The sequence below is a fragment of the Calypte anna genome, chromosome 1, assembly GCF_003957555.1.
Source record: "Calypte anna isolate BGI_N300 chromosome 1, bCalAnn1_v1.p, whole genome shotgun sequence".
Lineage (NCBI taxonomy): Eukaryota > Metazoa > Chordata > Aves > Apodiformes > Trochilidae > Calypte > Calypte anna.
This window is the reverse complement of record NC_044244.1, coordinates 134,381,471-134,396,500: the sequence shown is the minus strand read 5'-3', so window position 1 is coordinate 134,396,500 and position 15,030 is coordinate 134,381,471. Positions and strand designations below refer to the sequence as shown.

The 15,030-nt window shown below is 40.7% G+C and overlaps 1 protein-coding gene across 1 annotated transcript in view; it reads left to right on the top strand.

Moving 5' to 3' along the window:
- AFF3 (AF4/FMR2 family member 3) overlaps positions 1-15,030 on the top strand; it is a 333,963-nt gene that overhangs the window by 195,179 nt on the left and 123,754 nt on the right. The window contains exons 6-7 of the mRNA XM_030454711.1: positions 4,615-4,701; positions 10,221-10,257. Of these exons, the coding sequence (XP_030310571.1) occupies positions 4,615-4,701; positions 10,221-10,257 (124 nt within the window). The remainder of the gene's footprint in view (positions 1-4,614; positions 4,702-10,220; positions 10,258-15,030) is intronic.

Genomic DNA, 15,030 nt, shown 5'->3' with positions numbered 1-15,030 from the left:
TGAACTAACCAGAAGAGAATTTGCAAAGGAAAATTGTGTCTCAGACAATACTGGTATCCCCTATAATCTATAATTCCTGTGAGATGTCAGTAGAGCAGTGGATGAAGTGGAGCCAGCTAAAATAATTTTCAAAAGGTGTTTGACAGGGTCCTTTATGAGATGCTACAAACATTTCTTAAATCATCATCTGTGGAGAGACAAAATATTGTGAATCAAAAATTGGCTGGGTGTGCACAAGCAAAGAGGAGAATTAAACAGTCAATTTTTTTAATGGCCTGATGATAAGTTCTGGTTTTGGCAGCAAATGAACAGCAAGGTAATACACATGGCTAGATTTTAAATCTGGATAATACTGGTGTCCCTACTTTTTATTAATTATAATTTTTCTGAATCAGTTCAACCATTCCTGCTCTCATGTGCCACACAGCAAGATTGATGCTACTAAGTAAATAGCATTGCCTTAAGTCTAAAGTGAATACTATTATTTACCTCTGCGTGGTACTTTTCCTGAAAAATCACCTACAAGGTAGGGTTAAAAGCCCTAAATAAAACGCTTCTGAGCAGTCATTAATCCAGAAGAAATGTCTCATTACTTAATTGTTGCTACGGAAACTTGATTTGGAGCAAGGATATACAAAACTATAGATTTCTTTCCTTGAAGGCTTTTCCTTCCGTAAGAATAAAAGCCAAGCTAGCATGTTGACCAAGATTAACTAGGCTTGCACTTTTATAGCTTGTAAAACTGGACATTTACGTGTAGCTGCTGAAAACTGATTTACTGCAGGCAGAGAGGAGCGTGGTGGTAGAGCCACAGTAAGCGTGTGAATGAGAGGTGCCATGACTACCACCATGGAGATGTCACTTTGAGCCAACACAGAGGCAACCCTCACAAGGGGAAACTTGTGTCCAAGAAAAAGAGGGGGGCTCACAGCCACCCCTTGGTCTTGTGCATCTGGGCACACGAGGAGGAGGGCAGTCATCATCATCCCAAGCAAGCTGTCCTGCAGCTGGGCTCGTGTTTACCCACATGTATTTTTAGGCAATCAGGTCTAGTATTTTCTTTGATCCAGAAATCTTTTTTTCCTCCATTTCTGGACTGCAAATGGCTTCTCAGTGCTTCCCCTGATTAATATTGTTCAGGACTTTAAGGTTAACTTAAGCAAATCTGGAGAAACTGGTTTTAAATTAGACCATTATCTTGTAGTGGCTGAAACATTTTCTGGTGCAAGGTGTTTCGAACATATTTTTGTTCTATTTATGATTAAAAAAAAATTCCTTCCTTTTTTCTCTTTCTAATTTCAAAAATCTTTGGTGTCAATCAATGCTCTAACATAAATTTGAAAGTGCAGAGGATCTTAAGTACATTTAAATTTTCATCAATCCATTTGAAACACTGTTTTCAGTCCACTGGGTGCTTTATTCCAATACTGCCAATCCCAAACTATAAAGACAGGCAAGTGAGCTGAGTGGAAAAGAGAAGCTGTGCACAGCAGTTTACTTTAACAATAAAAGTTGAATCCTTTCTATTTGGTTAGCAAGCTAGTTGCCTGTTGGGCTTACATTTTCAAAAATTTCACACCACGTACTAAAAAAAGACTTGATATAATCATATGTCACTACTAGTGCTTTTCATCTGTCTCAAATATCTTCAGACAGCTTCTAAAATCATGAGATTTGGTGCACAGGGACGTATTCGGGATTTGGTTCTTCTTGACCTTGCAAAGTGTTGACACTTGTTGGACACCTAAATCCTTTCTCCTGATTTTTGAGATTCTCTTCTTAGCAGCTAAAAGGAGATTATGCAAATAATTTAATGTTTCTCTTTAAAAAAAAAAATACTGCATTGCCAGTATTTTCTCACCTCTCCTCAGTGGAGACAAACCAATAGTTTTGGGGTATTTATGCTAGCTTTCTGATGGTTTATTTTCTACGTTTATTTCAATTTATAATTGTCTGAATTCCAAAGGGTACTGATAAATGCACCATATTATCACAGCTCAAAATATTATTCTAGGAAATTCACATGCAGATATTCAGGATAATAGTAATTATTAACCCTAGCAAATACCAGTGGTCTTCCTAAATCTTTGTATCAAAAAGGGTTATGTCAAATTTAAATTATGTAGAAAGCTTTATTATATACCACAACTCAAAGTAAAAAAGGAGAACAGAATCTACCTTAAAAAAAAAAAAAAAGACCATTAAGGCCATTTTCCATTGAAGTAAAATAATCTTGGGAAAAAATGAAAGATTCTGACATATCAAAAAAAAAAGGTCACCCTTATTTTTAATCAGCCCTCTGGTCCTTTCCCTGGGTGAAGGTATCCTTGCCAGACTCGGGGCAGGCAAGGTGGGAGGGAAGAGCTTTGCTTCTGAACAGATAGGATTCTGCACGGCATATTGCAGAGATCTCAGAAGATGTTTCCCTGAAGGTGACAGTGGTTGTCAGCCACTGGGCAGTGGAGGAACTTCCAGAGCAAATGGAAATCAGAAGTCCTGAATAACATATTTCACAAGAAGGATAATTTCAGGTCAAAGCCACCTGTCATTTCCAGTCTAGTTGCCCCAATTCTTCAATTGACAAAGGTAACATAAAGAACCTTTAGAAGAAAGGGAGACAATGTTCATTCCTAGGAGTACTTTTGGCCTCAGCACTTTAACTTGTAGGGAAAAACCCTTCGTTTGAGAACGGGGTTTTACTGGTGGAAACACCTTTAGTTTTTATGCACAACATCCCATTTGCTAGAATGCAAGCAAACAGTCAGGTAAGGGAAAAGCAGAGAAAAGCAGATGAGGAAGCAGTACTTTTTTAGATCAAAGCCTTAGAATTAAATGTCCAGGTTGCAAACCTCCTTTTCATCAAGTTATTGTCATGAACTCCAACTTGGAATATTTCTCAGTATGTAATTCCTTAATATTTTGAAAACAAGCACATGAGCCAAGTACTTACAGCAAATGGCATTCTGGTTGCCTGCGTTTTAAGTTGCCTGAGTTTAAAGAACTTACTGTATATTAAAATTACTATATGCTGCTATTGCTGGCACTTATCAGATAAGGAAGTTGTAAGTTGGACAATCTGCCTCAAAGAATTGAAAAGCAAAGCAATTCTGATACTGAAACTGCAAACTGGATGATGCTCTGATTAGGCACGCCTATAGATTACAGAAGTATAATAAATCATGTAACTTTTTAGCCTGAAATAAAATAAAAGAAGGTAGTTTTTATTAGGAAATAAACTGTTTATCAAGAATGCTTTAAAGGTGACATTTATTACTCATAAACTATGTTGAAAAGGCTGATTATTGGCTGAAGAGCCAGACTTTCCTCTGTGTAAAAAATGCCCCAGCTCAATCCATGCCAGGTCAGGAAGCACTCCCATCAGCACCAATGAAGGATGGGCAAGAGATTCACCCACACCTTTTTTTCAAACAAGAACATTTTCATTTCACTTTAAAAAGGACTGAGTCATGGAAATAAAACTCGCGTATTATTCTGGGACTGACTGTGGATCTCAGCACGACTCCTTGGAGTATCACTGAGGACAATTCCACAGCCAGCTAATGGTATCAAAACCCAGCAAAGCATCTACCAGGCAAATTCTTGATAGTCTCAGAGAGCCCTTTGCTTAGGCAGGCTGTTATTTTCTCTTCATCTCTTGAAACGTATGGGCTGACTCTTCAGGGTTGTCATGCTCCATGTTACCCCTCATATTAATTCAGTTAAGTTCCTGTGTACCAAATATTACGGCTGTTGGTGCTGAACATGTCAAAAAAACATGTCTGTCCTTTAACAGCCTGCACTAGAGAGGAATATGAAGCCTCTGTCTTAACTAACCTTGTCTGAAGTGTTTAATTTACACCTCCCCAAAAGCAGCCTTACTTTAGAGACCAACTCATTCAGGCTTGAATGTTAAGAGTACTGAAGGTCTGTCTATCTCCTACCTGAAGCTGTGTCAAGGATAACTGCATACAAATCAGGTCAAGTTACTTATGTCTCTTAGCTATTAAAAAATGTCCTTCAAAAAACACAGGAGACAAAGACGGAATGCAGCACATCTCGTTTAGGGCTTGGCACGTGTCTTTGTCCTGCAAGGCACAAACAAGTGTCAGTTAGGGTCTCATTCAACTCCTTTATAGTGATAAAGGCCATTTTAGGAATTAACCATTGAGCTACTGATAAAGATTTATCATTCTGACCTTGTCTGTGAAATCTATTTTGTGATTAGTCCATCGTGTGTACCTGATTACTCGGTCATGAACTGAAATTTCCGTTCCCTTACTAAAATAAAATAGTTCTCCTGTTATCCTCCCCAGCCATAATACATTACATGATTAAAATGCGGTTGCACATTGTCAGAAAAATCAAAGTTTTTGCATTTAGGATGCACTAACTATTCAGCAAAATAAAAAAGTACTTAAGAACTGCTCTTAAGGGCCTGTGATAAAAATCAATGTAGCTCATGTACTGTCTAGATTATATGTTAACCAGGCATTTCCTAGAAGCTATAGTAACAAATATGCCACTACCCAGGCATTCTTGCTACTGATGAACTATTACTGTCTCCTATTCCATTGACTTTCTAAATGCAGTTTGCTGTATATTATTGTATTTCAGGAGATGACCCATTCATGGCCTCCACCACTGTCAGCCATTCACACACCAGGAAAGGCAGAACAAAGCAAGTTTCCCTTCCCAAACAAGGTAAGACGTGCAACATCATGGAGAACTATGCCTCCCAAACCCCAAAATATGTCCTACATGAGTCCTGACTTTGCATGAGAGGGCTCTGGGCTGAAGGTAAAGCTGAGCTGATGACCTCTATGCATGTCAGTATCCTGTGCCATTTCCCTGCTTACAGCCTCTGCAGGGCTGCACAGCCTTGCTTGCATATCTCCTGGCAGCTGGAGATATGCAGCACTGATCCTGGTGGGTAGATCACAGGTTCCTCACCACAAGGCAAAACTGCAGTTGGGGTGTTCAGGTGTGGTGCCATTTCTGAGCATCTGCTGAGGCTCCAGACTGGTATCTCAGGGCACATACAGCTGATACGAGTCAAGAAACTCCTGTTTCTGTCCATTACTCTTGCTTCATTTGGCTTTGCTAGCTGAGATTTTTGTTGAAACCATTGAGGTCTGAGATAGGCATTACTAATACACTGGCATTGGCAGAGTGGGGCTGAGGAGTGGGCATACAGCCCCTGCAACAAAGCTGGCTTTGGGAGGCAGCTTTCCCAAAGAGTCAGGCAGCCCAGAGCAATGTGACCAGAGGGGCCACAGATGTATTTGGCAAGCTATTTATAGGTCCCTCGAGACACCAAGGTCCTACTGGTGGTCCTTTGAAACCAGCTCCACTATTGTATGCGTATCCCAGGGACCATGCAGTGATAAAGCTCAATGGCACAGCCTTGGGAAAACCACATTATTTATACTTGGTAAGCCAGGAGGGAATGAATTCAGCTATTTTGTGCAAGAGCCAGTAAAAATCTCAACAATTGTCTCACCATATACTGTTTATATGCCACAAGCATATTTCATGAAGTCTTCGCGCTTGAAAGATTGTACTGATGCTGTTTATAGCCTCTTTCCTGTTAAAGTAAGTTCCCTTACTAACTTTTAAGTCCATTCTGTAAAATTTAGTGCCCTGAATAATTATAGCCACAAAGCCAAGAAACCTTCAAGATTTCTCTATAGTAAAACAGCTTTCCTGTGGATGAGGCTGTCATGATTCTCAAGTACCAAGGATGTAAACCAAAACATCTCTGGCATGTTATGAAAGAAAAAGAAGGAAATACTTCACTGTCTGTTTGCTTATTGAAGGCAGACAGATGATTTGAAATGGTCGGCAGGCTTGAGGCTTGTTACATTAGAGAAAATCCAGGAGGAGAGAGGTGGATCAGCAGCTTACAAGCAGGTGACGTGCCCAGATATGCATGACAAAAACAAAGTGGTGCTTGCAGCTCTCCAGTTTCTGCTGTACTTACCACCATGCCATTTGCTTGTGTGGCACCAAGTGGTGCAGAGGTGTATGGGCAAGGTATTCACCTACTGGAGCGTCTGTATGGCCCTCATGAATGCACTTCCTCACAGCTCAATGTATTGTGATAAATACAGGAATAGGAGAACCACAGGCCACAAGGCAAAGATACGTGAATAATGGTTGATATTGACTTTCTCATCTTCTCTCTGCCTTTCCATCCATCTCTCTGGGAAATACTGTAGTAGTTTGAACTGCCAAGCCATTTCAGAGATCTACTATTAATTTTTAAAGAGCCTTTTCTAGGTGGTTTCCCTCTCTCTTACCGAAGTAGAATTTACATTTTATTTAAGTTCAGGATGAACAAGATTTCATCTAATAATATAAGAGCATAACAGCCCAACTGTGTTGTGGCCTGGGTGGTCTAGATAGTCAGAATTAAAGTTCTTTGTTTGAGGTAGGGAAGAAGTGCTGTACAATAGTCACCAGAGTTCTAGAAAAATGATGAATTACTGGTCATACAATATGACAGTTTTCAACACCATGTCTATTTTAAAACATTATAAAATAACTAAGATACTTCTGTGGCTTCTTAATCTGTACAGTGACGGGCTTTAGAAAACATCTGCTTTTCAGGCTCCAAAATGCAGAGTGGTCTCCAATTTTTCAAACATGTTTTTGAAACATCCATAAGGTAGCTGTTGCTTTTCATGAAGTGTGGTGTAAAATCTTTATTGGATCTAGTAGAGGATGCCTCCCTAACTCTTAAGCACCCCCACAGGTAAGCTACATAGCTCTCCCAACTCATTAAAGCCTAGGGACTACATCAAACTCTTGTCGATCGCATGTTATTCAAACAAATGGACCTGCCAGTCAAGTAATGGCCATGGCCAGCAAAGAGTCTAAAATGCTACATTCAAGGCATCAGCTTCATCTTTTAGTTCCAAGCAGTGCATGGTACCACGAGGACATTTTCAGTCTTTATGGCAGTGTTGAGAGATCAGTTCAGTTCATTCGCAATGCCTCTTCCAGCTAGCTTGACTGCAGAGGAGTAAGTGGGCTGCAATCCTTTTTATCAGAAGACAGTTCCCAAGTCTAAAGCCACTCATCATTTTGGGAATGAGAAAAAGAGAAACTCGTCGGACTCCTGCCCTGCTACAAGGATGCAAATCATCCTTACTTTTCTGTCTGTAAAAACTCAGCGTCAGCATCATTGCTTCCCATACATACCAAACTGCTTTTAACCTGCAACTCAAGTAATTAGTTATCTGACAGCTTGAAACTTGAAAGTTATTAATTAGGCCACTAAAGCTGCAAAGGCCACAGCAACTGTAGCTAGACTGCTTTGAAAATCAGTCTAGCAATAAAGCTAAATAACTGAGGTTTATATATCACAGGTATAACCGAATTCCGTATTTGAAACTGCATGTGTGGATCTGTCCATCTATATAACTATATGCTCAGTGAGTGGGAGGGATAAATGTGCATATGCTGTACCTGTATATTAAATCAGACCTCATTAACAGGGGAGCTCTGCATGAGTGCACAAAAATGGAGGGAAAATCCAGTTCAGGTTTACATGTATGACCAGTAGGTTTCCCAGCCCAACACTGCTGGGAGACCATATCTAAGGGGCTGTCCTTTATGCAATAGATGGCATAAAATTGCATTTCATCCTTAACTTTGAATTTTCTTTCTCTGTGGAATTAATTTGTACTCTTGAATTTACTAAGAAGGAACACTGACACTCTATTTCTTGTTTTTCAAAGCTTAAGGATAATTGAATCAGTATGAGATGTGACAGGCTGTATGTTCTTTACTTTCTACTGTCTCTGTCACACTTTGTTATGTATAAATGACCAGACATTTTTTGATTGTAATTTTATTTAAAACAACTTAATAAATAAACTCTAAATGAATAATTAAATTTGGTAAATAAGAGTTCATTTGATGCTTATGCAAATGAGCATTCATGCTCAGGCATTAAATCTCTACTCTTGCGAGGGAAAAATGCTGTTAATCCTGCTGCCTGCTTTGCTCTTTCTTTATTTTTCCTGTGGTTTCATGTCTTGAAAGTTTATCAGATGTTTGCTTTCTAATCATATGTATGTGATACTAAGGGATCAGCTATAATTTTGTTATTTCAGAATTAATTTAGCTACTCCAGGAAAACTGGTGTCTTGCCACAAAGCTATTGGATGGTTATTCTCAGCAGAAGTTAAGCTATCATAGTGATGCTATTCCTTATGTGCTCGTGCAGGTGGTGATACTGGCACAGGGAAATTGTGGCTGCCCCCTCCCTGGAAGAGTTCAAGGCCAGGTTGGATGGGGCTTGGAGCAACCTGGTCTAGTGGGAGGTGTCCCTGCCCATGGCTGAAGGGTTGGAACTAAATAATCTTTAAGGTCCTTTCCAACCCAAACCATTCTATAATTATATGATTCTATTTTTTTTTCTTTTCTTGTTGTTTCCAGCAAGATGGACCAAATTGAGTAGAAATAAATAACTTCACCTTTGAGTTATGTAAAAGCATATTTTTTTTCCTACCTCAGTGGGAGCATTCTCTATTTTGCTGTGAGATTTTTGTATTAGTCTCTATTATTAAGAATAATCTGTTGAGGATCCAGACCCCTATTTTAAAAAATAAGTTAAAGGTGAAGTGAAAATGTTATAGCTCATATGTTTTGCAGCTGTCAAGTCTGAGACTATGCAGAGTAAGATACTGTGCTAGGCAGTTAAAGGGGAGACGAGACTGATGAAAATGTAAGAGTGACAGAGGTCCCTGTTTAGCAGTTTCAGAGTCCTTTACAAGCCATAGAATATTTCTGTCAAAATGGATGTATTCCCCACAACTTTTATAGGTACGTAAATTCATTATTCTGGAAACTAAACATGCTCTAATAGCCTTCTTTCATCGGCAGCCTGGTTGGGTACTAGAATAGCATTTACATTCAAGTGTACATGTCACTACATCACTACTGCAAACTGATCCTTACTTCTTAAGATTATATTCAGTCTCTAGAAAAAAAACCAAACCAACCAACCAACCAAAAAAAAACCACCAAAACAAACCCCAGGCTTTAATATCCCTTTATCAGAAGCATTCACAAGGCTGAGGCAATTTGTCAAGCTCTGGCAGGGGGGGTTGGACTAGATGATCTTTCGAGATCCCTTCCAACCCCTAGGATTCTGTGATTCTGTGATGTGAAACACAGTTCAGATCTTTCCAAACTTCAAATGAAAGTAGAAGCTCTTAGGGCTTGGCCAAAACAGTGATGTCTTGCATTTCAGGTCTGTGGAATGGCAGTGAGTTGAAGATGTGTATTATAGTATAAAAATTACAGATCAAAGCCATGTGGTCCTGAGAGCCTTGACTGTAGAGCAAATGGTGCAGACCGAGGGGATTTGTCTAGTGGAGCCCACGTTACCCCCATGCCTGCAGTCCAGCCAATCTCCCTTTAAAGATGCCCACAAACTCTTGGGGCACCCAGCCCCTGAGGCATGCTTCTGAGTAACTCAGCTCAGCCAAGTCAGAGCATCCTTGTGCTCTCTGGGGCTTTGCAGTTACTTTTTTGATGAGCCATGCATTTGGCTCAACCCTCAGCCTCTTTGGACCAGGGATCTGGTCAAGAGCCCAGTTCCTCACCAAAAATGACTGTGTGTGTTCCTGTAGGTGCTTGGACTCTCTGTGCAGCCTTCATTGCAATTTTAACCACAGCATGTATGTGAAGTGGCATTTCTGTGTGTGTCTGGGTTATTCAGAAGCAGAGTTACATACAGAATACCCACAGGTTGACCTTGTAATCTCAGGGACCCAGAACAAAAGTCTGTATTTTCATTCTCTTGTCAATATCAATGTGTGAAAAGGAAAGACCAGCTGTGCTACTACCTCAGGAATCCAATGGTCCATGAAACATTATTGGTCTTCCCTCTGTCTTCTCATCTAAACTGGTAGAAGATAATAGACGAGTTTTGTCTGATCAATAAACGAATAGTGTGCAGGAGAGTTGTAATAGCTGTACAAGGAATTGCACCATTAAAAGGTTGTTGTGAAGTAAGTTTACAGGCCTTAGAATTAATGGATTTTCAAAAAAATATTGGATTTATTCTTGTAATTGAAAATTACTTTGAAGCTGAATGAACAATTAAGAGTGCTGTTTGTTTTGTTAAGGTAACGTTCAAGCAAGTATTGCAGCTAAAAATTGCCATAAAAATAACACATCATACTTTTTTTCTGTTATTACTCCAGGAGTCACAACAGGGATCTACAGGACACAGCAATACAAGTAAGTGCCAACTCATTTTCTGGCTGCATTGGGTGGAGGGGATGGCAGTGGCTATGAAAAACAAGTGATTGAAAGAGTAAGGAACCAGTAGCAGGCTGGTACTGCAGACCTTCAGCAGGCAGTACCCAGCTATGGTCAGAGGTGGAGAACTGAACCATCAAAATGTGATCATCAAAATGTGAGCTATTTGGGTGGACTGGGTTAAAAAAAATAAACCAAACCAAAAGGATTACTTTCCTTATGGCCATTTTATTATGTAGATGAGAAAGCCTGAAAGGGCAGAGTGCCTTTTTTAGAAAGCCAGAAAAGATCTGACCTAGTTCCATAGCCAGATCCAGACTGCTAGAGAATTCTGCAGGAAGACTTGTTATCAATTTTCTTTCACAGGCAATAGTGTATTTTATATCTGGTGCCAAACTAGCACCAGATAATGGCTCAAAGACCATATGGCTAAGGGTCTTTTTGGCTAGCGGTGTGGGCAGGGGAGTGATGTGTGCTTGTGTGGCTCCTGGCTAGGGCTTTTCAGTGGGCTCCAATTTACAAATCACAGAGCAGATCAGCAGCACTTTAATTACATTTCGTTATGGTAAAAAAACTCAGCAGCTGTATTGAAAGGAAAGATTGAATTGTTCTGCGAAACAAAATATTAATCCTCTCCCCTGACACCTCTGACTGTTGTTAATGTTGTCTTGCATATTAAAAATGCATGATCCTGTCCTGCTCTCCACGTAAAATCAACTCAACCAAAAGAACTATTTTGCTAGCTTCCTGACCTGTCAGCCAGCACAGAGCCCTGTTTGCAAATTACAGAGCTGTGAGTGAAGATGCAAAATGCTCTGAGCATTGAAAGGGACTGGTCACCCACTGCGGGAGGGAGGAGACATCCAGAGAGACAAGGCTGGGAGATACAGGCTATTAAAATGGTGTGGCTCTTTGCTGGGGAAAGGTCGGCATGCGGAAGACAGTGTTGTGAAGAAACATGCAGTGGTGTCACTTAACTGCTGGCAGTGGTTTGATATTGCTGTCAGTGCCAGCACTAAGGAAATAATAAGAGGCAAAGGGGATGAGGTTCTGTCAGAAAATAATGAATACGGTAATGAGAGAAGGAAGCACAAAAGGACCATAATAGAGCGGGCTATGCAAACGCACACAGAGCCATCAGCATGGCAAGCACACTAGCTGAGCTGAGGGCTTCACAGGGACAGCAGAGGCCACAGTGTTTGGCCAGCTTTGGCTGTAGTTTCATTTTGAGTATTTCCTTCTTTCAAGATTTTAATAAAGACGACTGGTCTACAGACCTAAGGAAGCCTGCTTTCCTGTGGATTGGGAAATTGGTCCTGCCTCAGAATTTTCTTCTGCTCCTTACTCCATTAGTCTCCAGTCTCACTTCCCTTCTGATTCCCCTGGCTACCCTCCCACACCACAGTACCTCCAGCTTCTTATCTCCTCATTCATCCCACTCAGCAAAATCATATATATATATGCAAAATATATATTTGCATCTGGGCTGGAGCTGCACTTGGTGCTGCCTGGCTGATGACAACCAAACCAAAGGACAACTGAACCCATGAAGAAGCATCTTCTTAATTGGTGCCAGAACTAGGTTTGCTGTCAGACACCCAGACACTTTTCCTAATGTTGTAGAAGCAATGTGACTATTCTGAGACCTGTATCCATGAGGATTCACATTGAGGTGCTGGAATAAGACATCACATAAGACACAATTAGAATGAGTCGCAGACCTTTACCAGACCTGCATGTCAAACTCAAAGGAAATTTGGGGGAAAAAATGATTCAGATATGAGGAAATGCTAGCAAATTACTCTATGTGGGAGAAAAACCTAATGGTCTATGAACTGTGTTATCCAATGCACATCTTCACAGTCCAAATTAGCTGTTATTTCCCATTGCACCATGTCTTCTTTGGAGTGACTCTTGAGTCTGTCATTTGCCCTGATTTTACTTCAGTTGCAAACACTGTCTTTCTCATAGCTAACATTTGCATTTCTCTCATTCTTTCCTCAAAAGGAAATCAGAGCATTCTAAAACCACTAATGGTTGAAGTTATACTGCTCTGTCACAATAAATACTATTTATCCCTGTTACCCAGAAAGGGAAACTTGGCCTAGTTACGATGAATGATTCAGCCAAATTCCTACTCAGAGGAGAGAACTCCTCCTCTGGCCACCCACTATTCAATGCATAAATCTTACAAAACCTAATATGAGAATGATTTTTAAATGGGAGAAATTTGGGAACATCTCATCTGGTTGAATCTAACAAGGTTAGGAAGGGAATCAGGTGAGATGAAACTAGCAAAGAGTTCCCAGCTCTATGGATAAGAATCTGAGGAGTGATGTTTTCCACTCTGAGTTTCTGGAGGCATACGTATGTACACCAACACACAGGGACACACACATCCACACCTGTTTCAGAATGCATACACAGTGCACCTGAAATGAAGTGTGCTAATAGCAAGTCTTGCAAAAGAGGTGAGGTGGGTAGCCTATTCTTTGTTAGTTCCTAAAGACTAAGAAAAACAAACAACACAAATTGGCCCACAAGAAGAATCCAGAGCTAGACAGAATTGAGCAATTCAGCAAATGCGAGCCTCCCACAATGGTACCTGCATGAATTTGGCAGACTACTTGGAAAATGAAAAATAAATCTTTGTCTGGCCAAGAATGAGTGTGAAAAAAACAAGTTGTTCTGACAGCTAATTCCCTTTTACACATGGTTATCCAAAAATCTTATCTGTACTGTATCTGTGACATTCAGCTATGCTTAGCCTATACACATTTTTTTAATTTTCTGTGATTCAGTCAAGTGAGAATAAAGTTGGTAAGAACTGATAAAGCATTAATGGCCAGATTTTCTACTCTGATAGTCTGAACTGAAGCATTCCTACCATCTCTACAAGCTTCATCCTGTCCCTCCACACAGAAGTATGTTAAGTGACGATTAGCATAAAAGCAGCTGCAAATGCTTACTGTAGGGTAATTCATTAATATCCAGTTTGGCTAAATCACAGAGATTCTCTTTTCTCTCTCCTCACAGTACTTATGCTGTTTCCCTTGTTGCTGCATTAACATACATTGCTGAAAGTAGAACTGATGTGAACTCAGCTGGCAAAGCACTCAGGAATCCATATCCCCCCTCACATTCTAACAAACCAGTGTTCACGGTAATAATTCATCACTTATAAAAAAGCCCAAGTTACAAATAGAAAATCTTTGAATAAATGCCAACTGGTACTGTTGGTTTCTTGTTTCCAATTACCGTAACGCAGATGAGCTCCGGGGCTCCAAGCACCCTAAGGCTGACAAACATACACTGTAGCAACAGCTTTCTAGCAAGCCAGTTCATCATCTGCACATACTCTCTGAGGTTTCTGCTAAAATTGAGGAGTCACCTACAAATTTTGGAGTGAATTTGTTCCAACCTGTGTGGATGCCCAGCTTCTACCTAAATTTTAGGTGCCTACAGCTATCCAGTAAATGCTTAGCTTCTCTAGAGGTCCACAAAGAGGCACTGGTGGGTTTTAAATCATCCAGAGCTTCCTCCGCCCTGTTCACTCAAGTTTAGGCACCTATGTTGGGGGGACATAAACCCTTCCTGAAGAACTAAAAGCACCACAGCAAGATGTTAGCAATACCTCAAACCACTTCTGTAAGACATCCACTTTCAGAAGGTCACTGTTTAGAGGAAGTCCTTCAGCTTGCTTCTGTACAGCAGTGAAAGTACATTGGTAGCAAAACCCAGCCTCTTTTGAAGCCAATAGCAAGGTTTCCAGAGGTATCTCTTAATAGCCATTGCCAGCACCCCAACACTGTAAGGAAACTGAGTGAGGATTTTGGCAGCAGCAAATGGGTGATCCGTAACATATTCATGTGCATGGAAAAGACTGGGGGCTGATCCATACCCTCCACAACTGAAGTCAGTGAGCGGAAAATCAGACAACACTGAAACAGACTAAGCAAATTAAGCTCTTCTCACATTTTTTTTCAGAAAGCACAGGTGGATTTTGGTTTAACGAAGCTCATTAAAAGGTAATGGAGAAAAACACATCCATCAGTAAGCCAGTCACACTCAACCTGTGCTCCTCCTCATCTGCTAGGCAACCTAAACTCATGTGTAGACAGCTATTTGCATCCAGCAACAGACAGGAGGAGCAGCAGCTGCACAGTTGATAGAATTCAAGTTCAAGGTGATTCAAATTGAGCAACATAACCTGTAAATCCTTTGTAGAGCGAACAAAAATCTTAAAATGAAGTGCAGCTCTCTCAGGTTAGTCAGAGAGCAATATTAACAGCAAACATCAGCTTGACTTTTTCGAGGGGGAAGAAAGGAGGGAGAAGGACTTGGTCTGACTTAACAGAAGCCGTACCAGCCCATCAGCCCACAGCCTCCTTTCCGGGGTCTGTGCTGTGTGAATAAGTTGTGTGGGGCAGATGTATGGTTTTGGACCCAAGAAAGGGATCATCAAAAGCCAACGTGCTATGCCAGGACCTCTGTGAGTCATAAAGAAATTTGGAGAGACATCCCATAGGCCTCTGATACTTACCAAGTGTAGTGAAATGAGGCAACCAGGTGCCACTTATTGCCAGGTAGTGAGCATGATCTTGTGTCAAGCCCACCTGTGCCCAATTAGGGTGGGCCCCCACTGCGCATGAGCAGGACCAGGGGGCCAATAAAAGGCACAGGTGGGCTTGACACAAGCTCATACTCACTCCCTGGCAATTAGTGGCACCTGGTTGCCTCATTTCACTACAA